This window comes from Schistocerca serialis, chromosome 9 (assembly GCF_023864345.2).
Source record: "Schistocerca serialis cubense isolate TAMUIC-IGC-003099 chromosome 9, iqSchSeri2.2, whole genome shotgun sequence".
NCBI lineage: Eukaryota > Metazoa > Arthropoda > Insecta > Orthoptera > Acrididae > Schistocerca > Schistocerca serialis.
In genome coordinates, this window is record NC_064646.1 from 39,949,848 (window position 1) to 39,974,489 (window position 24,642).

The window sequence follows — 24,642 nt, forward strand, 5'->3', positions numbered from 1 at the left end:
TGTTCTTCTCGTCAACAGATGGCAGCACCGCGTCTGGCAGAATCTCTTCACAATAAAAAAAGCGACGTGCGCAAAATAGCCAGAATAAGCAACGACTCAGAAATTTTAAGAAAATATGTGAAAAATGTTTGAGTGCTCACATTTTGTCAGAAACTGGCAAATCAGGTTCAAAAATAAGATCGTTATGGTATACTGTTAAATGAGAGATGGGAAAGAAGCTACAGAAGATGATATTATTTCTGTTAAAGAGGATGGGAGCATTGCAAAAGGAATTTCATGTGTAACAGGCATTTTTTATTATTACTTTTTAAAAATAAGTGAGAAAGTGACTTCAAGTTGTTCAGAAGGGAAAGCAAAACATTACAGTAAAGAATAAATACAAAAGACTTTACAGAATTAAAAATGAATATCACATCTCCATCTGAAATAAGAAAGAGGATCATGACGCTAAAAAGCAAAAGTTCATGTGGGTTTGATAAAATCTCCAATGAAGCACTAAAATGTTGTGGACCTAAAATGTGTAATGTTCTTAGTTACTTATGTAATTCATTATTAACTCAGCGTGTTTTCCCAGAAAGATTGGCATATGCCTTTTCAGGCCTCTGACCTCAGACGTCAACAACTATGCTCCATTGTCCCTTCTTACATGATTTCCTAAAACTTTTCGAAAAGTATTGTACTGTTTAGTAATGGGACACGTAGCAAATCATAGCTAGGATTTCAAAAGGATCCTTCTACTATGTCAGCTACTTACACATTTACTGAGACCATAGTAGAGTCTCTGAATGATAAAATGTCACCAACTGAGATCCTTTGTGACTTACCGAAGACATTTCATAGTGTCAGTCACATTAATTTATTATAGAAGTTAACTTTTTATGGAATACGCACTTTAGTAAAAGGCTGGCTTAGACCTTACTTCAGAAACAGAATACACAAAGTTACTTTAGGCTATTTGAGTAATACAAGGAAGAACGCTACATCACAAATTACTATGGAAATCCCATCATGGCCTCTACTGTTCTTGCTTGATGTTAAAAATGAGTCATTTTATTTAAATCAGGAGGCAGAATTAGTCCTGTTAACTGATGATAAAACCATTATTGTGAAGTTGAGCGAAGAAGGATCAACAGATGAAATAGTAAGTGATGTTTTTCGAAAGTCAATGAACGGTTTTGAACAAATGGGCTGGCTTTAAACTTTGAAAAACCGCAGCTCAGATTCTTACTGTCAAAAGTACCCCACCTTCTATTTACCTAGCACAGCAACAATAAATAATAGAGTAGTAAATAGTAAGTTTTTAGATGTGCATGTTGATGGAAACTTAAAGTGTAAAACCCATACAAAGGTAACAACAATTTTTAGGTCTGGTTACTTTTGCCATATGAATAATTATCATCTTTGGAGATATAGAAGTCAGGAATTTAGCATATTTCGCATATTTTCATTCTTTGATATCCTATGGCATAATATTGTGGGATATCTCCTCACGTGAGCAAAAAGTATTCATTGCACAAAAGAAAGTAAATAGTCATGTGTGGAGTTCACACACATACAACTTAAAGATATCTCTTTTAGCAGCTGGGAATATGAACCACAGCTTCACAGCAGATTTTATCATTTACGAAATTTGTTAACAACAATCCATCTAAATTTGAGAACAATGGAGATATTTACAAGTGAAACACTAGAAGGAAAAATGATCTACATTTTCCTTTAATGAATCTAACTGTGGCACAGATGTCGGTGAAATATGCAGCTATGAAACTCTATGCCCGTCTACTAATGGAAACAGAACGTCTGGCAGATAGCAAAAAAGTTTTAAAATGTAGATTAAAGAGCTTTCTCCTTAACAACATGTTCTGCACCCCAGAGTAATTCTTGTGTAAATATGATTAATTAGTTTTCAAAACAGTGGAAATGCCCAGTTTGCAGCCATATAAATATTATTTTTTTATTGCGTTGTATACCAGTTTTCGATGTTTGTTCTGTTCATACGTTCCACTCATAAAGTTTATCGTGAATTTGATCTATGGAACACGTAACTAACTAACTAACGACCCAGAAACGTAGACAGGCAAACAAATGGCTCAAATGGCTCTGAGCACTATGTGACTTAACTTCTGAGGTCATCAGTCGCCTAGAACGTAAAACTAATTAAACCTAACTAACCTAAGGACATCACACACATCCATGCCCGAGGCAGGATTTGGACCTGCGACCGTAGCGGTCACTCGGTTCCAGACTGTAGCGCCTAGAACCGCACGGCCACTCTGGCCGGCGTAGACAGGCACAGATTAGCAAGCTTTGTATGGTTCAAACGGACACACGAGAGCAAGTGGCCATGCTGGCTTACCATGGGCCCCTGCTTCTACTCGCCAAAGCAGAGACATATCTTCTCAGCCAGTCAAAGACTACAATATACTAAGTAATTGATCACTTGGTACAGAATATCTTTGAAATATGCTCACACTGCAGAAAACGCAGAAGAAAGGATAGTTTTGAAAGTTGACATTGTGACAACCAACTTTCAGTGTGAAATAAAATAATAATCAATACAGTTCAGTCTGAGAACTTCAGTATGTCAGACAGCATGCAGGTGCAGTTGTACATCCCTTAAAAGCATCAGGAACGAAGGAGAGTGTTAATACTCACAATGTCATCGGCCAACACAAATCATTCATAAATTTCAGCACTGTTCCTCTGTTAAAATCTAAAACAAGCTGTTATAAAACGTATTGTGCCGATAACTGTAATTTTGCCATACTGCAATCAAAATGCATCGCTGTATCTGAGAGTTGCTCATTTGCTGTTGATCAGTGTCCTATACCAGAATCTGGCAGACTACTTTCCTCCATCAACCATGGTTTCGAGGCAGTTTGCCCATTCCTAAATGACTTCTCTGGTCTACATCAAGGCAATAACAAAGTAGTCCCACAAGGTTCAGTTTTAGGTCCACTCCTGTTCCTTATATATGTGAATGACCATCCACTTAACATTGAAGAAGAACAATTGGTATTTTTTGTGGGCACTACTAGTGTTATAATAAATACAATTAGGGAGAAAGCAAGAGAAGGTTTCGCAAATATTTTCCAAAGAATTACACTCCTGGAAATGGAAAAAAGAACACATTGACACCGGTGTGTCAGACCCACCATACTTGCTCCGGACACTGCGAGAGGGCTGTACAAGCAATGATCACACGCACGGCACAGCGGACACACCAGGAACCGCGGTGTTGGCCGTCGAATGGCGCTAGCTGCGCAGCATTTGTGCACCGCCGCCGTCAGTGTCAGCCAGTTTGCCGTGGCATACGGAGCTCCATCGCAGTCTTTAACACTGGTAGCATGCCGCGACAGTGTGGACGTGAACCGTATGTGCAGTTGACGGACTTTGAGCGAGGGCGTATAGTGGGCATGCGGGAGGCCGGGTGGACGTACCGCCCAATTGCTCAACACGTGGGGCGTGAGGTCTCCACAGTACATCGATGTTGTCGCCAGTGGTCGGCGGAAGGTGCACGTGCCCGTCGACCTGGGACCGGACCGCAGCGACGCACGGATGCACGCCAAGACCGTAGGATCCTACGCAGTGCCGTAGGGGACCGCACCGCCACTTCCCAGCAAATTAGGGACACTGTTGCTCCAGGGGTATCGGCGAGGACCATTCGCAACCGTCTCCATGAAGCCGGGCTACGGTCCCGCACACCGTTAGGCCGTCTTCCGCTCACGCCCCAACATCGTGCAGCCCGCCTCCAGTGGTGTCGCGACAGGCGTGAATGGAGGGACGAATGGAGACGTGTCGTCTTCAGCGATGAGAGTCGCTTCTGCCTTGGTGCCAATGATGGTCGTATGCGTGTTTGGCGCCGTGCAGGTGAGCGCCACAATCAGGACTGCATACGACCGAAGCACACAGGGCCAACACTCGGCATCATGGTGTGGGGAGCGATCTCCTACACTGGCTGTACACCACTGGTGATCGTCGAGGGGACACTGAATAGTGCACGGTACATCCAAACCGTCATCGAACCCATCGTTCTACCATTCCTAGACCGGCAAGGGAACTTGCTGTTCCAACAGGACAATGCACGTCCGCATGTATCCCGTGCCACCCAACGTGCTCTAGAAGGTGTAAGTCAACTACCCTGGCCAGCAAGATCTCCGGATCTGTCCCCCATTGAGCATCTTTGGGACTGGATCAAGCGTCGTCTCACGCGGTCTGCACGTCCAGCACGAACGCTGGTCCAACTGAGGCGCCAGGTGGAAATGGCATGGCAAGCCGTTCCACAGGACTACATCCAGCATCTCTACGATCGTCTCCATGGGAGAACAGCAGCTTGCATTGCTGCGAAAGGTGGACATACACTGTACTAGTGCCGACATTGTGCATGCTCTGTTGCCTGTGTCTATGTGCCTGTGGTTCTGTCAGTGTGATCATGTGATGTATCTGACCCCAGGAATGTGTCAATAAAGTTTCCCCTTCCTGGGACAATGAATTCACGGTGTTCTTATTTCAATTTCCAGGAGTGTATTAAGTGGTTCACTGAAAATCGGTTCTCCATAAATTTTGATATACACAGTACATTCATTTCTGTACAACAAACAGAGCCATACCAACCAGTGATGTAGCACATGAGCAGCAGTCAGTAAATAAGGTAGATGCTCTGAAGCTTTGGGTGTACCTATTGACAAAAACGTGAACAAGAAGAAGCATATTTCTAGGCTTTACAAACAGTTAAGTTCAACTACTTATGCTCTGTGTACAATCGATAATCATGGAGACAAATGTATCAACTTTCAGACATATTTCCTCCCAGTGCTGCCGTACGGAATAATTTTTGGGCTAACTCACCACTTAGAAACAAAGTATTGATTGCACAAAAGCTAGCAGTAAGAATAATGCGAGGCGTTCACCCAAAGACGTCGTGTAGGTACCTCTTCAAGGAGCTAGCCATTTTAACTGCGACATCTTGTGCTACAAAACATATTCGCTAATGAAACTGGTCATAAATAACCAATGACAATTTGAGAACAACACTGATGTACACACATACAACAGCAGAGAGAAAATGACCTTTGTTACTCATTGCTGAAGCTGGCAGCGGCTCAGAAATGACTTCAATGCCCACCAACAAAAATGTTTTATCATTTGCCCAATAACGTAAAATGCCTTGCAGGTAGCGAAGCAAGCTTTCAATCTGATTTAAAATCATTTCTCCTGGACAACTCCTTCCATTCCACTGACGAATTTTTACTTAAAGACAGGTAGCCAGTTTAAAAAAAAAAATCGTATATGTATATCCTGTAAACTGACTCGTTCCATGTCACTTCGATAAAAGAGCTGTTCAAATGGTCTGTGGAACATGCAACTAACTAAGTAAGAAGTACGGATCACTGATATGCTCGAATGTGCTTATAACAGATACCTTCACAACTACCATGTCTACTAGGCCATTGCCTTCCACACCGGAATGTCCTCTTACTAACCAGAGAGATGTCTCATTGTGTTGGAGGTTCTGTACGATTTAGTACCTGTTAACCTTGATAAAAATCGGCATTACTTTAATCCGCCCTTCACTTGTGAATTCCAGATTAAATAATAAAAGAGCAGCGCAGGGACTTTGAGAGAGTGTTTAAGATTTTTTTGGGGGGTTTTTAGGACTTGCAGAAGTTTCTGGATGAGGCGACAGACGGCGTGATCTACTTCAGCATGGGGTCCAACGTGAAGAGCAAGCACTGGCCGGCCGAGAAGCGGCAGGCCTTCGTGGACGTCTTCTCCAGGCTCCGGCAGCGGGTGCTCTGGAAGTGGGAGGCCGACTCGCTGCCCGGACAGCCCCCCAACGTCAGGACGGGCAAGTGGCTGCCGCAGTCCGACATACTCGGTGAGTCGCAGCGGCTCCGTCTGTGGTTGTAGCTGTAGATACCTTTCACTGTGCGGTGAGTTGTTCACGGTACCTCCCTCTACATTTAACACGTCTATTCCTGTACCCTTAAAGCCGTCGCCACACGGACCGTGCTGTCGAACGTTAACGCTGAGCGTGCCAAGTTCAACGTGCTGCTGAACGCTCAGGAACGATGCGACTTGTGCACACGGTACGTGGGCCCCAACGTGGTATACGCGATCGCAACGCACTCCAGCGACAGTTGCGGGATGTTTCTAGTTCGTTAATCACACTGTTTACTCAACGGGCGCGCGTAAAATTCCCATATTAGCTCTGTTAAAACGCACATTTCTTCCATCGTCCACGAAAAGGAAAGTACCACGTCCAATCAATAAGGTCACAGGCTTATGAAACTTCCAATACAAACAGTGCGGTACAAACTTGGAATACTTTTCCGCATAAGATAAACATTATTTCGTCATTCCCGCATTTTAGTAAACCCCCAAGGTTAGTCTTATTTGATCACTGTTCCTACCCAGTAGCATAATCTTTGCAACATGTGAATTACGAAGCGTAAAAGAAAAAGGAGCAAAATATCTTCATACAAGAAGCGTAACCTGTCCTTTAGATTAAGCCAATCGAACAAAGTCACCCCTCAAAAAAAGGTGAACTTGTCTTTACATAATATCAAATATCATAGTCTATACTTATATTAAACTAATAATAAAGTATCAGAACTTAATAAAAACGCGAATGTTAGGGGAAAAAATATTGGTTGTGTCAGGAAGCGAACTCCCCCCCCCCCCCCAACAAAGGGACTTACTATCAGAGAGTGACGCTATTCATTACGCTTTTTTTTTTTAATCTCATTTTGTTCGCTTCTGTTAGTTGCATCTGCTCGGGGAGGACGTTGTAAGACATCCTTTTATGTTCGTGGTTGGTCGATTGACTCAGTTTTTTAATTACAGAGGGCAGCTAACCCCCTGACCGAACAAGCTGAGCTACCGTGCTGGCTGCCTAAACCAACATCACCCCTCGTGTCCCTATTCATAGTGTCATACCGATCTTACCTCTCGCTAAAAACCTTTATCGTAGATACGTTACTTACTGAAATTTAATTATAACACATTGTACCAAGAACAATGCGTTTTGCATGAATCTTCAGTGTGTCGCTGCCTTCAAATAGCCTACTCTCATTATACGCAAGTTATAATAATTCTTTTGTCACAAATGTGATGTTTCTCATTATTTTATTGGAACGAATTACACAGTTAACAACGGGTTTTCCAGTGATTCTAAATTTGCTGGTGCTCAGAAACGGCATATATACATATAGGCTTGAAATGAATGCCAATATGGTGCCTCACAACTCAGTACTGAAGGGAGACGGCGTGCGTGTGACGTAGGTGGCGTTGTGCCATCTCATTGGTCAACGCTCAGACGCACGCTCAGAATATCTGACAAGCCAGATATTGCTCTGCACGTTCGGAAAGACTCCCGAGTTATGAGGTCAGAAACTCGGCACGCTCAACGCTCAGCGTTCGGATGCACGGTCCGTGTGCCAACGGCTTTAAGCACAGCATGGGTCCTCAGGAGACATCACTTAATAGAGTGCACAATCGCTCAGCTCCCTTGTAGATCCCTTTAGAGCTGCCACATGGCGGGAAAGTAGACTGCTACGTTTCACACCCTTTTCTCAATATTAGCGAACATTCTGTGTGGGATTATAATCGGATGATTTAACTGGCGACATTGAGGGGGTGTTTGTCTCCAGGTTAGCCGAGAGCGCTGACGCGCTGCTTCCTGGACTCGGGTAGGCACGCCGTCTCCGGATCGAATCCGCCCGGCGGATTAACGCCGGAGGCCGGAGTGCCGGCCAGCCTGGATGTGGTTTTTAGGCGGTTTTCCACATCCCCCTAGGTGAATACCGGGCTGGTCCCCACGTCCCGCGTCAGTTACAGGGCTCGCAGATATCTAAACACATTCACACTATTCCATGGATTACACTAGATGCAGACAGTTGGGGTGCAATAATTCCATCCCGGGCGGTACGGGGTGGCGGCAGGAAGGGCATTCGGCCACCTCTTAAATTAACCTTGCCAAATCCGATTAACCATGCCGACCCTGCGTCACTGCGGGAAGAGGGCACAAGCAAAAGAAATAAGGAAAAGAAAGAAAGAATTGAGGGGGTGTTTGTCAAACAGTATGTGTGTATGTTCCACATCTTCTCCTAAACCTCTGGACCGATTTCAATCATACTTGGTACACATATCACTTACTGTTTGGAGAGAATTGCTGTGGGGGAGGGGATGAAACACGTACTTATCAAGGGGCAGTTAGCGGGCCGGAAAACTAATGCAGCTCAAGGCGCGAGGATTCGCAGGCTTAATTCATCGAGAATTTAAGAATCAGGGTACTTAGTGACTTGCAACTAACTTAAAACATAATTTCAAACCTGTAAGAGACCTTTCCTCGGTGCTAACCCCAGAAAATAATGAAAGAAGAAAACTTATCGCTTATACGTTTTCGCTGCTCATGTAGTGAAACTGTCGCATTGGCCATGACGTTTTAATTTATTGTTTCTTTATTATTAACTGTATTCATCACACATTTTGCATACAGTATTCGCATTACCACTGAATGCAACTGGAAAATTATAGCGCTGTAAGATATATACTTCATGAGACATGACGTCATAAACACTGAGATGCGTGAAAAAATGCCGCATTATGCATGACGTTTTAATTCCTCGCGTCTTTGCTACTATTTTTATTCGTAATACATTTCGTAGACTGTTTTCAAATACTTGACTGAATGTACATGCAAAATTATACCACTATACGGCGTATTCTCCAGGAGATATGACGTCATGGAGATAGAGCTGCGTGAAAATGGAACTGCAGGACCTAATTCGCTAGAGATACATGTGAATACCTGCACAAATCTGTGTGGAATATGTTACGCATATGTGGGATATACGTGGCACTTGCGTAAATGTTCGTACTCTGGCAAAGCAATGGTAGAAACATCCTCCTAAACCCCTGGAAGAGTTTCAACCAAACTTGGTAGCTACACATATTAGCATCTTGAAACAAGTACTTTTGTGTTAAGAACCATCAGCCTCCTATTAATGCGGAGGCGATAAGGTGGGGCAGAAGGGCGGATGAAGATGTGGTCAGAGTGGCAGGAGGAGGATGTGGACGAAAGTAGTAGTGAGGAGGAGATGGATACAATGAAGGGGAGGGGGAAATTGATGCAAACAGGAAACAGGAGGAGATGGAGAGAGGAAGAAGAGAGGAGAAGATGGACAGAGAGAGATGCGATGAGGAGATCGACTGGGAGAGGCAGATGAGGAGATGGACGGAGAGATGGGCAGAAAGGAGTAAACGGAGAAAGGAAAGAGGAAATGGACACACAGGTGGAGAGATAAAGGGAGCACCGCGCGGGGTAGCCGCGCGGTCTCAGGCGCCTTGTCACGGTCCGCGTGGCTCCCTCGTCGGAGGTTCGAGTCCTCCCTAGGGCATGGGTGTGTATGTTGTCCTTAGCGTAAGTTAGTTTAAGTTAAATTAAGTAGTGCGTAAGGTTAGGGACCGATGACCTCAGCAGTTGGTCACATAAGACCTTACCACAAATTTCCAAAATAAAGGTAGTGGGGAAGTGATGTGGACAGAGGTGGTAGAACCAGATGGACAGAGAGAGGGGGAGTAGCAGATGGACTGAGAGAGGGGGAGTAGCAGATGGACAGAGAGAGGGAGGAGTAGCAGATCAATAAAGAGAGAGGGGGGGGTATCAGATGGACAGAGAGAGATGATGGAGAGGGTGGACAGAGAGCAGGCGGAGGAGACGAACAAAGAGAAGTGGAAGCAGAAGATCGGCTAATGTAATAAATACATACCAAGGCAACGCCAGGTACTCAGCTGATGCTGAAATAAAGCTCGTGGTTCACGTCCACAGTAACCTAAAGAGTGAGCCAAATTCGCGTTACGATAAACACCTGCGACACATGACAGAGCCTCCTCTGGCCTGTACCACAGCCTCCACTGAGTGCCCCATTGGGCCAGTGAGCAGTTCAGAGCTCGCATCGTTTGACAAGAGGAGAAATCGCGACCCGTCGGTCCCCACTACGCGCTTCCATTCAGACAGCGTCCAGTTTCTGTGTTGTTAGGCCTACCGAAGAATACAGTCTCAGGTATCACAGCCAGCAACAGCCTTTTGTGAGGTACTCGATGCCAAATGTACACCGCACATAGTTCCCTTTACAAAGAAGGCTCAGAAACCGGTTGAGATGGACGCACATTCAATGGCAGAAACAGTTCCTGTCGTGTCTGAAAGCGATTTTCACTGACGTCAGTCATCTCCGGTCGCTGTCGCTTACGATCATCTTATACTTACCGTTCTTACGCTCTGTTACATGGCTGCCAGCCTGAAATTCAGTTGCACTTTCATTTTTGTCTACAACATTTTTACGTTCTAAAATCGCAAATTTATCTTTGCGATATAAATTCCTCGGATTATCTGTAAGGGGCACGACTCAAGCGCATTTGTATCTTTGGTGGGACAGCTCGGGTCTTCAGCCAATGGGAAACGCTTCTGATTTCTGACCGTGGAGCACAGTGGTTTCTAGCGGGCACCCGGCATTCTGTTTCCTGCTTTCAGCCAGTTTAGCTTCTGATTTGGTCGGGCGTGTGATCTGAAGACAGTGTGACATGATTCGGAGCCCTGTTATATTGGAATTTTTGGTCAGATCTTTACAATTACTTGCCATCATGGTTAATAGGTAATAAATAGTCGTATGATCGAAACATCCGCAGCCGGCCGCGGTGGCCGAGCGGTTCTATGCACTTCAGTCCGGAACCGCGCGACTGCTACGATCGCAGGTTCGAATCCCGCCTCGGGCATGGATGTGTGTCATGTCCTTAGGTTACTTAGGTTTAGGTAGTTCTAAGTTCTAGGGGAGTGATGACCTCAGATGTGAAGTCCCATAGTGCTCAGAGCCATATATATGAAAAATCAAATGGTTCGAATGGCTCTGAGTGCTATGGGAGTTAACATCTGAGGTCATCAGTCCCCTAGAACTTAGAACTACTTAAGCCTAACTAACCTAACGACAACACACACATCCATGCCCAAGGCAGGATTCGAACCTGCGACCGGAGCAATCGCGCGGTTCCGGACTGAAGCGTCTATAACCTCTCGGTCACGAGCGTCGGCTATGAAAAATCCGCACAGTTATTTTTGCATCATTCCGCGCACAGGACTTGCACTCTAGGACAAAAGAAGGTGAACCACGAAGAAATTATCCGGATGTCCAAACAAGAAATGATTACAACTTCAGAGCAACTGGTTGATTTATTCAAGAGAAAGAACTTCACAAGTTGAGAAAATCAATAACGCGGTGGTCACCATCTGGCCCTTACAGAAGCTGTCATTCGGCTTCATATCGATTGACAGGGTTCTTGGATGTCCTCCTGACGGATGTCAGGTCAAATTCTGCCTAATCCTACTGAAATGTAAGCCCCGTAGCTTAGGGCAACAAAACTGCGCACAGAATACCGTCCATGTGCTGCTGTGCTGTCAGGGTCCCGCAGATGACAACCAAAGGGGTCCTGCGATGAAACGAAACGGCATCCCAGACCATCACTGCTGACAATTATATTGGACGGAACCAAATAATGAAGATTAGTGTTTGAAGCTCCGTCGACTTTGAGGTCATTGGAGACGCAGCACGAGCTAGGAGTGATACAAGGACGGAATTTTCCTGGATCGATTTAGGGAAATCGTGGAACGTCTGAATCGAGAGTTCCAAACGCGGATTCCATCTCGGTCGGCAGGTCAGGTTGGTATCCCACATTTCTCTGGGGCATCTCCAGACACATCTCTGGGATGGAATCTCATTGACTGGAGTAGAATTGTCTCCAGCGATGAGCCCCACTTGGAAGTGAGCTCTGATGACCAGCAACGAGGTGCCAGGAGACGCACTCGTGCTGTACCAACCTGACCGTCATCCGCCATACGGCCTGAGAAGAAGGACTGGTGGTCTGGGATGCCACTTCTTTTTATAGCAGCACAGTGATACGAAGACGATATTCTACGCTGCATTTTGTTGCCCCTCTTGCCAAGTAATCCTAGACTTATCCTCCAACGAGGTAGTGGCAGTACACGAGAGGGCCACGCTGTCTGTTGCAGCCCACAAGAATGTGCGCGCCTTCATCTCGCACGGCGGCCTGCTGAGCACGCAGGAGACGATAGCGCGCGGCGTGCCCGTGGTGGCGCTGCCCGTGTTCGCCGAGCAGGAGCTGAACGCCATGCAGGCCGTCCAGCTGGGCTTCGCCGTGCTGCTGCAGCTGCGCAACATCACCGCCGAGTCGGTCCAGTGGGCGCTCGACCAGGTGCTCAACGAGCCCAGGTAGCCAGCCGGCCACTCACCCGGCCACGACAACACCGCGATTTATCACATCAGACTGTATGGTTCCAGGGACCTTCCCAAGTCTCACACCTATGACGTATACAGGGTGTTACAAAAAGGTACGGCCAAACTTTCAGGCAACATTCCTCACACAAAAAGAAATAATATATGTTATGTGGACATGTGTCCGGAAACGCTTACTTTCCATGTTAGATCTCATTTTATTACTTGTCTTCAAATCACATTAATCACGGAATGGAAACACACAGCAACAGAACGTACCAGCGTGACTTCAAACACTTTGTTACAGCAAATGTTCAAAATGTCCTCCGGTAGCGAGGATACATGCATCCCCCCTCCGTCGCACGGAATCCCTGATGCGCTGATGCAGCCCTGGAGAATGGCGTATTGTATCACAGCCGTCCGCAATACGAGCACGAACAGTCTCTACATTTTGTACCGGGGTTGCGTAGACAATACCTTTCAAATGCCCCCATAAATGAAGGTCAAGACGGTTGAGGTCAGGGAGCGTGGAGGCCACGGAATTGGTCCGCCTCTACCAATCCATCGGTCACCGAATCTGTTGTTGAGAAGCGTACGAACACTTCGACTGAAATGTGCAGGAGCTCCATCGTGCATGAACCACATGTTGTGTCGTACTTGTAAAGGCACATGTTCTAGCAGCACAGGTAGAGTATCCCGTATGAAATCATGATTACGTGCTCCATTGAGCGTAGATGGAGGAACATGGGGCCCAATAGAGACATCACCAACAATGCCTGCCCAAACGTTCACAGAAAATCTGTGTTGATGACGTGATTGCACAATTGCGTGCGGATTCTCGTCAGCCCACACATGTCGATTGTGAAAATTTACAATTTGATCACGTTGGAATGAAGCCTCATCCGTAAAGAGAACATTTGCACTGAAATGAGGATTGACACATTGTTGGATGAACCATTCGCAGAAGTGTACCCGTGGAGGCCAATCAGCTGCTGATAGTGCCTGCACACGCTGTACATGGTACGGAAACAACTGGTTCTCCCGTAGCACTCTCCATACAGTGACGTGGTCAACGTTACCTTGTACAGCAGCAACTTCTCTGACGCTGACATTAGGGTTATCGTCAACTGCACGAAGAATTGCCTCGTACATTGCAGGTGTCCTCGTCGTTCTAGGTCTTCCCCAGTCGCGAGTCATAGGCTGGAGTGTTCCGTGCTCCCTAAGACGCCGATCAATTGCTTCGAACGTCTTCCTGTCGGGACACCTTCGTTCTGGAAATCTGTCTCGATACAAACGTACCGCGCCACGGCTATTGCCCCGTGCTAATTCATACATCAAATGGGCATCTGCCAACTCCGCATTTGTAAACATTGCACTGACTGCAAAACCACATTCGTGATGAACACTAACCTGTTGATGCTACGTACTGATGTGCTTGATGCTAGTACTGTAGAGCAATGAGTCGCGTGTCAACACAAGCACCGAAGTCAACATTACCTTCCTTCAATTGGGCCAACTGGCGGTGAATCGAGGAAGTACAGTACATACTGACGAAACTAAAACGAGCTCTAACATGGAAATTAAGCGTTTCCGGACACATGTCCACATAACATCTTTTCTTTATTTGTGTGTGAGGAATGTTTCCTGAAAGTTTGGCCGTACCTTTTTGTAACACACTGTATATATGCAGACTGAAGTGACGAGTGAAAACTTGTTCAAAGACAAGGATTCGAACCTGCGCCTCGTGCTCACTAGGCGGCTGCGCTGACCACAGTGGCTCAGAACAGCTGCCTGGACTACACTAGCAGGCCTCCCTCCTCAGTGCAAATCCCCAATCAGGAAGGCCAAGCTGGAGTAGTGGTTGGCGATTCTGCCTGCTGAGCGGGAGACCCGGCTTCGAATACTGGTCTCAGTACAAACTTCCATTCGTCACCTCAGTCCGCATACATACATCGACACGGTAATAAATTCTACAAGTACTAAATCTAAAGCACTCTGAAGATCTTCAGGCACTTTTCTTCTGACAGAGGTGATGTGGTGGTTGACGCATTACTATTATTTCTATTGTTGTAAGTACCGGGTGATAAAAAAGTCAGTATAAATTTCAAAACTTAATAAACCACGGAGTAATGTAGATAGAGAGGTAAAAATTGACACACATGCTTGGAACGACGTGGGGTTTTATTAGCACCACCCTATATTCCTAGACGCGTGAACGATCTCTTGCGTGCGTCGTTTGGTGATGATTGTGTGCTCAGCCGCCACTTTCGTCATGCTTGGTCTCCCAGGTCCCCAGACCTCAGTCCGTACGATTATTGGCTTTGGGGTTACCTGAAGTCGCAACTGTATCGTGATCGACCGACATCTCTAGGGATGCTGAGAGACAACATGCGACGCCATTGCCTCACCGTAACTCCGGACATGCTTTACAGTGCTGTTCACAACATTATTCCTCGACTACAGCTATTGTTGAGGAATGATGGTGGACATATTGAACATTTCCTGTAAAGAACATCATCTTTGCTTTGTCTTACTTTGTTATGCTAATTATTGCTGTTCTGATCACATGAAGCGCCATCTGTCGGACATTTTTTGAACGTTGGTATTTTTTTGGTTCTAATAAAACCCCATGTCATTCCAAGCATGTGTGTCAATTTGTACCTCTCCATCTACATTATTCCGTGATTTATTCCGTTTTCAAATTTATACTGACTTTTTGATCACCCGGTACCTACTTTTTACTTTTCTTTTTACAATCAGGCCAACAGCAACGCATGCAGCCACAGTTAATTTGCTCCTGGCTTCTGCAGTCTTTTTCCAGTTCTCCAACACTCCAGTTGCAGCAAGTCTTCTCTTACTCAGTCAGTCTATCTCTTCCTAGATCTTCTCAATTGTCTGATGCCTGATGAGATACATTCCACTCTAATTTTGGACTACCGTGTTTCTTCCACACTGCGTGACCTGCCCAATGCAGCCTTCTGCTTTTCATCACTCGGACGACGTTAGGCCGCTTGTACATCTACATTTACATACATACTCCGCAAGCCACGATAAGGTGCGTGGCGGAGGGTACCCTCTACCACTGCCTGTCGTTACCTTCTCCGTTCCACTAGCAAATAGAGCGAAGGGCAACACTGCTGTCTATATGCCTGTCTAATCTCTCTAACCTTACCTTCTGGTCCTCACGCGAAATTTTTGTTGGCGACTGTATTATCATTCCACAGACTGCTTCAAATGCCGGTTCCATAAATTTAATCGATAGTACTTCGCGAAAAGAACGTCGCTTTCCCTCCACGGATTCCTATTTGAGTTGCTAAAGAATCTCCGTAAGACTTGTGCATGGTTCGAACTTGCCGGTAACAAATCTTTCAGCCTACCTCTGAATTGTTTCGATGTCTTTCTTTCATCCAGCCTGCTACAGGTCGCAAACACTCGTAGAGTACTCGACAATGGATCGCACTATTGCGCTGTATGCGGTCTCCTTAAGAGATGAACCACACTTCCCCAAAATTGTCCCAACAAACCGAACTCGATCATCTGCCTTTCCTACTACAACCCGTACGTGCTCGTTCCATTTCATATTCCATATTGCTTTGCAACGTTACGCCTAGGTGTTTAATCGATGTGCCTGTGTCAAGCAGCACACAACTAATACTGTAGTCGAACATTATCGGTTTCTTTTTCCTACTCATCTGCTTACCTTACATTTTTCTACATTGAGACCTAGCTGCTATTCATCAAAACCAACCAGAAATTTTGTCTAATGCATCTTTTATCCTGCTACAATTATTCAACGACGTCACTCCCCCGTACATCACACATCATCAGCAAACAGCTGCAGACTGCTGCTTACCCTGTCCGCCAGATCGATTAGGTATCATCGTCGTGTCATTTGCTTCAAACCTGACATTACTCAAACTGCTCCCATTTGTGTGTGTATTCCCATAAGATGACTTGCAATATCCTCTTCTTAAACTTTCTTTTCAAGTAACTCCACTCTGTCTTGTATTGAAGAAGCGTTCTATATTACTTCTTCGACCTCTTCTCTACTGTGTCGCTCATGCTCTTGAATAACGTGACCACAATAAATTTTAACTTCATCCTTGCCTTGCCTACATTCATTAACTTGATTTTGAACAATTTTTTCCCAAGTCTTGCTTCTACTTGTTCACTTTCAGTTATCCTTCAATTTGTTTGTCCTCTGTCGCCGGCCGCTGTGGCCGAGCGGTTCTGGGAGCTTCAGTACGGAACCGGGCTGCTGCTACAGTCGCCGGCTCGAATCCTGCCTCGGGCATGGATGTGTGTGACGTCCTTAGGTTAGTTAGGTTTAAGTAGTTCTAATTCCAGGGGGCTGATGACGTCAGATGTTAGGTTCCATAGTGCTCAGAGCCATTTGAACCATTTTATCCTCCGTCTCCTCTTAAAATATTTCATTTTTAAAAGATGTTACCTCCTTTTTACTACCTCGCTATTCTTGAAGCTCGTCTTCAACCTCTGACTTTTTGTCTAATTTAAACTTTTCTCGTAGCTTTTTGAGCTCTGCCAATTGTTCACTTACTTCTTTGATTTATCTTTGCCCTCGAATCTGTAACCGCTCTGATAAATTTGCTAGATACTTAGTCAGCCCGTGTCGTGATTTTGAAATGAGAGTTAGTATGATTGTCGCGTAATACATATTTCGCGTGAAGCGCCGCTGCCACACAGGCAAAGGTCAATTGTGGAAACTAAGCCACTGAATATTAACAGTAATGTTATGAAGGAATACACTAAATAAGAGAGCACGTACATTCGTGAGTGAGTGGTTCAAAATAAGAATTAATACTGTTAGGGAAATCGGTCATAAGTATAGTTACGTCGGTACACACTCAAACGTATGCGATCGTACGATCGGGGTAGAGGCACGTACGTTCTAAGTACTATTATTCCCCGTGGCCTGGGTAAAAAGAGTTATGGTTAAAATGCATTTATTCACCTAAGAAGAAAAAGAATCAGACTTCGTAATTAAACGAAAAGAAAGATCGCAGGTTCTGAGTGTCGCGGCAAATGTGACCTAAATATTGGAACTGACATCGGCGGCCACGAAGGGAAAGAGATAAACACATTCACGCACCTCTATTGTTGATCTGCGCCGCCATGAAGATCGTCGCTTCCATCTAAATTCTAAACACAAAATAAAATAATAATAATTTCCAGAGTTACAGGATCTGGGATCCATGGTATCGTAAACGAGAAAAATCACTGTGTTCATAAATAGCTTTCACTATATAACACAATTTCACTTTAAAATCACACAGCACGTCTTACCACCAGGACATGAGAACAACGCAAGGTAACTATTACTAAAATCAATAAACGAAGAGCGTAAATCTTCTTTTGTCCGTCAGTATTAAATACTTTTCTAATTAATCCTTGGCATGAGAGTCGAATTATTATCTATACATTTATCAATAAAAAATTTATTAAGTTCCTTTATAAGCCCTCGCTTCACTTCCTCAGTTACTTTACTTACGACCTGCCTGTACAAATTTTGCATCGTATAATTCATACACTTCTACTTAAGATAGTTCCTATTGGTATCTGATGCCATTTCTCTTTCTTTCCTGCTGGTTTCCGTGGACTCCCTGCTGATTTATCCCCTACTACTTGAAAAAGTATATCTCGTCTATTCTTCTCTGTTGGTCATTTTGAATAGTCACTGTCAAACATAAGAAAAGTGTCTCAGTCACTGACTAAATAACACTTAACATCTGCTCTCCAATTACAGGGAAAGATAACTAAAGTATAAAATTCTCAAGTCTTGCCATGTGCTTCGCCATGTATGTCGATGGCAGGATCCACCCTTAATTAATCTTCCTATCAGTAATGATCGTGTTCATGCCAAAAAGGAATATCTAATAAAATATTTCAAATAAAACTGAAAGCCGATGAATAATTTTAAACAGTGGCGAAGCAACCTGAATGCTCGCTAATGAGTCGAATAGTATTTAATGCTGAGATAACTTAAAAATATATAAATCTTTACTCTTTCTCAAATTTATTAAATAAAAGTCTCACTGGTATTAGAATAATCAATAAAACAATCAAGCTTCCTCAGTGGCTCTGCAATGCTGCAGTATGATAAGTTCTTAAATGTAAGTCCGCAGCTCGTGGTCGTGCGGTAGCGTTCTCGCTTCCCACGCCCGGTTTCCCGGATTCGATTCCCGGCGGGGTCAGGGATTTACTCTGCCTCGTGATGACTGGGTGTTGTGTGCTGTCCTTAGGTTAGTTAGGTTTAAGTAGTTCTGAGTTCTAGGGGACTGATGACCATAGCTGTTAAGTCCCATAGTGCTCAGAGCCATTTGAACCATTTTGAATCTTAAATGTAAACAAACCTTGTTCACCACAAAACTATCCAGTCTAAATGTCCTACCAATGGAAATTGTAGCTATTGTGCTGTGATTGGTCGAAGCTGCTGTACGACGGGCGTATTTCGCAAACATTTGAGGTGAAATATTGCATGATACATCGCAAAAGATACGTAAACATACAAAAGAAAAAGAAAAACACATAAGGGCAACTAATGTCAATGTATATATAACAAGGTAAAATAGAATAAAATAATATAAAGACAACCCTTCAAGAGCAAAGAAAAGACATCTGTTAGACCGTACCTGTCTGTCTTCTGTGGCTTTCGCGAGAGCCTCTCTATGACTAAGTGCGACTTCAGTGGCTCTCTTTCTTTCTAATCGTCTGGCAGCGAATTATTGCACTGTATGGATTGGGGGGAAGAAATGAAAGAGGAAGCCGCCTTGTAGAATTTTGCACAGAGCATAACTTAATCATAGCTAACACTTGGTTCAAGAATCATAAAAGAAGGTTGTACACATGGAAGAATCCTGGAGATACTAAAAGATATCAGATAGATTATATAATGGTAAGACAGAGATTTAGGAACCAGGTTTTAAATTGTAAGATATTTCCAGGGGCAGATGTGGATTCTGACCACAATCTATTGGTTATGAACTGCAGATTAAAACTGAAGAAACTGCAAAAAGGTGGGAATTTAAGGAGATGGGACCTGGATAAACTGAAAGAACCAGAGGTTGTAGAGAGTTTCAGGGAGAGCATAAGGGAACAATTTTAGGAATGGAGGAAAGAAATACAGTAGAAGAAGAATGGGTAGCTCTGAGGGATGAAGTAGTGAAGGCAGCAGAGGATCTAATAGGTAAAAAGACGAGGGCTAATAGATATCCTTGGGTAACAGAAGAAATATTGAATTTAATTGATGAAAGGAGAAAATATAAAAATGCAGTAAATGAAGCAGGCAAAAAGGAATACAAACGTCTCAAAAATGAGATCGACAGGAAGTGCAAAATGGCTAAGCAGGGATGGCTAGAGGACAAATGTAAGGATGTAGAGGCTTATCTCACTAGGGCTAAGATAGATACTGCCTACAGGAAAATTAAAGAGACCTTTGGAGAGAAGAGAACCACTTGTATGAATATCAAGAGCTCAGATGGCAAACCAGTTCTAAGCAAAGAAGGGAAGGCAGAAAGGTGGAAGGAGTATATAGAGGGTTTATACAAGGGCGATGTACTTGAGGACAATATTATGGAAATGGAAGAGGATGTAGATGAAGAAGAAATGGGAGATAAGATACTGCGTGAAGAGTTTAACAGAGCACTGAAAGACCTGAGTCGAAACAAGGCCCCGGGAGTAGACAACATTCCATTAGAACTACTGATGACCTTGGGAGAGCCAGTCATGACAAAACTCTACCATCTGGTGTGCAAGATGTATGAGACAGGCGAAATACCCTCAGACTTCAAGAAGAATATAATAATTCCAATCCCAAAGAAAGCAGGTGTTGACAGATGTGAAAATTACCGAACTATCAGTTTAATAAGTCACAGCTGCAAAATACTAACGCGAATTCTTTACAGACGAATGGAAAAACTGGTAGAAGCGGACCTCGGGGAAGACCAGTTTGGATTCCGTAGAAATGTTGGAACACGTGAGACAATACTAACCTTACGACTTATCTTAGAAGAAAGATTAAGAAAAGGCAAACCTACGTTTCTAGCATTTGTAGACTTACAGAAAGCTTTTGACAACGTTAACTGGAATACTCTCTTTCAAATTCTAAAGGTGGCAGGGGTAAAATACAGGGAGCGAAAGGCTATTTACAATTTGTACAGAAACCAGATAGCAGTTATAAGAGTCGAGGGGCATGAAAGGGAAGCAGTGGTTGGGAAGGGAGTGAGACAGGGTTGTAGCGTCTCCCCGATGTTATTCAGTCTGTATATTGAGCAAGCAGTAAAGGAAACAAAAGAAAAATTCGAAGTAGGTATTAAAATTCATGGAGAAGACATAAAAACTTTGAGGTTCGACGATGACATTGTAATTCTGTCAGAGACAGCAAAGGACTTGGAAGAGCAGTTGAACGGAATGGACAGTGTCTTGAAAGGAGGATATGAGATGAACATCAACAAAAGCTAAACGAGGATAATGGAATGTAGTCAAATTAAATCGGGCGATGCTGAGGGGATTAGATTAGGAAATGAGACACTTAAAGTAGTAAAGGAGTTTTGCTATTTAGGGAGCAAAATAACTGAGGATGGTCGAAGTAGAGAGGATATAAAATATATACTGGCAATGCAAGGAAATCGTTTCTGAAGAAGAGAAATTTGTTAACATCGAGTATAGATTTAAGTGTCAGGAAGTCGTTTCTGAAAGTATTTGTATGGAGTGTAGCCATGTATGGAAGTGAAACATGGACGATAACCAGTTTGGACAAGAAGAGAATAGAAGCTTTCGAAATGTATTGCTACAGAAGAATGCTGAAGATAAGGTGGGTAGATCACGTAACTAATGAGGAGGTATTGAATAGGATTGGGGAGAAGAGAAGTTTGTGGCACAACTTGACTAGAAGAAGGGATCGGTTGGTAGGACATGTTTTGAGGCATCAAGGGATCACAAATTTAGCATTGGAGGGCAGCGTGGAGGGTAAAAATCGTAGAGGGAGACCAATACACTAAGCAGATTCAGAAGGTTGTAGTAGGTACTGGGAGATGAAGAAGCTTGCACAGGATAGAGTAGCATGGAGAGCTGCATCAAACCAGTCTCAGGACTGAAGACCACAACAACAACAACAACAGATACACCACATGTATCCTGACAGGCAAATCATAGCTGGTCGTCACTGTAGCTTAATGGTCAACCCATAGGCTTTGTACATAAACAGAAAGTGCTTCAATTCCGTGTTAAGTTGTAACATACTTTTGTCCTTCGTTGCCATAAGAGACGCGCACAGTGTGGGGAATACGCCTCTAATCTGATGCACTATTGTTAATTTTCCAGGGCAGAAATTACGGTTTTTAGACTGCAGATCAACAAGAGTCACGTTTAGCGGCGAGTATGACAAAATTCGCTGCGATATTTGCTGTTAGCCCACCTATACGGAATGACTATGAATTTTGCAAGTAATAATAATAATAATGTGCTCTGCAAACTATATTAATGATGAATTAATTCCAGCAAAGTCTACGGGAAGAGCGAAGATTTATACTGACTCTTACACAGTCTACACATCAGTAGCACGAAGTGAGGACTTCTTATCGTTATGTCTCTGAATTCTGGCAAAGGTCAAGGTACACCCAACGATTTGGAAGGGCTTTAGCATACTGGTCGCGGACCACTCAAAACTTCTCTTGTTTAAGAAGTCAGTTCACTAGGTTTAACTTTGAAACATGGAATAAATAACTGTAACGTATATCGTTTAGTATCGTTGAGGTAGTTTCTGCCTGGACTCCGTCTTGACAATATGTCAGTTAATAGTTGTCATAAAAGCATTCAAAATACAAATCTTTTGGACCATGCATATCGGGTGAAAGACAATTTGGCGCTTGCTTCTTTTTGGTTAAGAGTGGCCCGAAAAGAAACTTGCATTATAGGCATGAGAACATTCCCGTGCATAATTAGTTAATAGTAAGACAGTGATGCATGATTATAGGAAACGACGTGGGCTACGATTATCTGTACCCAGTATCAGATCAAAACTAAGTAAACACCCATTAGTGCCTGTTAATATGGAGTGTTTCCACCCTTCACCCTTATAACAGCTTACTCTCTGATGGGAAGACTTGCAGTGACGTGTCTGAACGTCTGTGGATGTATTTTAGCACATTCTTCCTCAAGATCAGAAACCAGAGAAGATATTGGCGTTGGTTTTTGGGGTGTGGAGCTAACGCGACTTTCTAGCTCATCCCAAAGGTGTACCATTCGGTTTAAGTCGGGACTCTTGGCAGGCCAGTCCATTTCAGGAATGTCACTGTCGACAAGCCATTGCCTTACAGACTATGACAGCTGATAGAAACAATCGTCCTCTCCGAACTGTTCTCGCGCTGTTTGCCGTACAGTATGCTGTAAATTGTGTTAACATACTTCCTCATTTAGCGTTTTCTTAACTGCAATACGGGGACCACATCGTAGCCATGTAAAACACCCACCATACGGAACACAACCCCCTCGATACTTTGTTGTTGCCGCTACACACGACGGCAGATAATTTCGTACAGACCTTTCGTCGGATTGTCACCGGGTACGGCCTGGTTCGTCATCACTCCAAATGGCTCGTTTCCACTGATGCAATTTCCAGTGTTCTCTCTCTTTACATCACTTGAAGCTTCGCTTAGCGCTTGCTAGACGTGACCCGCTTCATTGCTGTTGTGGAGGGAGTGCATTTGACGCTGTCACAGTACTCCGATTTCGTGGTTCGGTAAAATTCAGTAAACGTTGTGGGAAGTAAGCTTTCACGTGTAATAAATTGAGTCCGGGTTAATTAAGTCTTACACAAATCACTGCCAAATACTTCCTTTAAACGTGGCGCAGTAGCGATATGCTACCGAGTTTGGCGGGTCGGCTTATAGCAGGGCCGGCCAGAAATTGTGCACGCGTGCGGTGCCCCTGCCCATGTGCAACTTCCGGGTCACAGCGTGCACGCCGCAGCCGTCAGCGTCCATGCAGTTCATGTTTCTACGCACGCATGTCGCTTTATCCACTTGCTGGGGTACTCTGTACCGGCGCATTCTAGTGCTCTTTCCACAGCTTGCCAGCCAACCATGGGAAGGTATTTCGCGTATTAAACATTTAAAATACTGTCACAGTCTACTCATTGAGACGTCTACTTTTATGTTAACAGATTAACCCCCAGTTAACAACCGTGGGTTTTTTTTAAGGCAGCTTGACTGACGGCACGTAAATACGCGTAATATTTTTGATCTAGTATTTACGAAAGAGAGCACTTAGCGACTTCCAATGAACCTGATTCATGATTTCAAATAACATTAAACTAATGCAAGGTTTCCTATAACTAATTCTCGGTGCCCTCAGTTACACCCACATAATTTCTGTCTCACTGACCTCTGACCAGAATGATAACCGCAGACATCTCGATGATCACCTGTTATTTCAATACCATTACTGCTACATCTTTCATCAGTTACGTCTGAAATCTGCATAATAACCGACAATTAGGTGAGTGTTATGCTTTATCGACTTCAGCTGAGCGTAGCCCTTCACAAATTTAAAAAAAAAAATCCCTAAATGTAAGTATACATTGGAACAATCGGTTTAATGACCAACTTTCCTGATAATAATGTAACATGGAGCAGAATGAGGCAATAATGCACAGTTAGTATACAATAATTTTTAATTATGAAACGAATAAATCCAAACAAGTTTATCACTGGTCATGAAGAATTGATAATCGAGTTTATGTGTCTCATCCATTTTCTTAAGGACATTTAATTTTGCTTGCCGTTCTTCACTGTTGAGTACACTACATTCGTTTTTGTGATATTTATTGTAGTGTCTTTCAATTGAAAACTTATGCTGGCCGCCTATTATTCGGCGGCACAGCAAACATTGTGAGTTTTCACCAACGGATACAAAAAATAATTGCAGTTCCCAATCATTTTTAAACGACTGAGAACATATATCTCCCGTCCTTTGCTTTTCACAGTACCTGGTATTTCTCAGTACTTCTCTGTTAAGGTTACGTTTACCAGGGGTAAATGAGACTGGGTATGTTGCGCTCTTGCTTGCACCACATAAACAGGGAAGTGGAGCCGCCGCCGTTCACTTAGGACACATGTCTAATAACAGATGTCGCTGTAGCTCGCTGTCGCACACGTGCGCACATGTGCAGCACTTCCGCACGTCTGCACACTGTGCAGCGTTTGGCCGGCCCTGGCTTATAGGGTTCGGGGCTGATTCGGGTAGCTGGACTACAGAGCAAACTTTCGACCCAGTATACTTCTATTATCGGTATTATAATGGTCCCGTCATTGTGATAAGTGTACTGTGAGGAACTAAT

The 24,642-nt window shown here is 43.9% G+C and overlaps 1 protein-coding gene across 18 annotated transcripts in view; it reads left to right on the forward strand.

The window, feature by feature from the left end:
• LOC126419835 (UDP-glycosyltransferase UGT5-like) overlaps positions 1–24,642 on the forward strand; it is a 640,482-nt gene that overhangs the window by 379,326 nt on the left and 236,514 nt on the right. For 7 of the 18 annotated variants that reach the window (XM_050087074.1, XM_050087077.1, XM_050087070.1 and 4 more), the window contains exons 4-5: positions 5,656–5,878; positions 12,065–12,284. The exons of 9 other annotated variants lie outside the window; for them this stretch is intronic. In XM_050087074.1, coding sequence (XP_049943031.1) covers positions 5,656–5,878; positions 12,065–12,284 — 443 coding nt within the window. The remainder of the gene's footprint in view (positions 1–5,655; positions 5,879–12,064; positions 12,285–24,642) is intronic. 2 more of the 18 variants (XM_050087073.1, XM_050087072.1) reach the window with 1 other exon arrangement.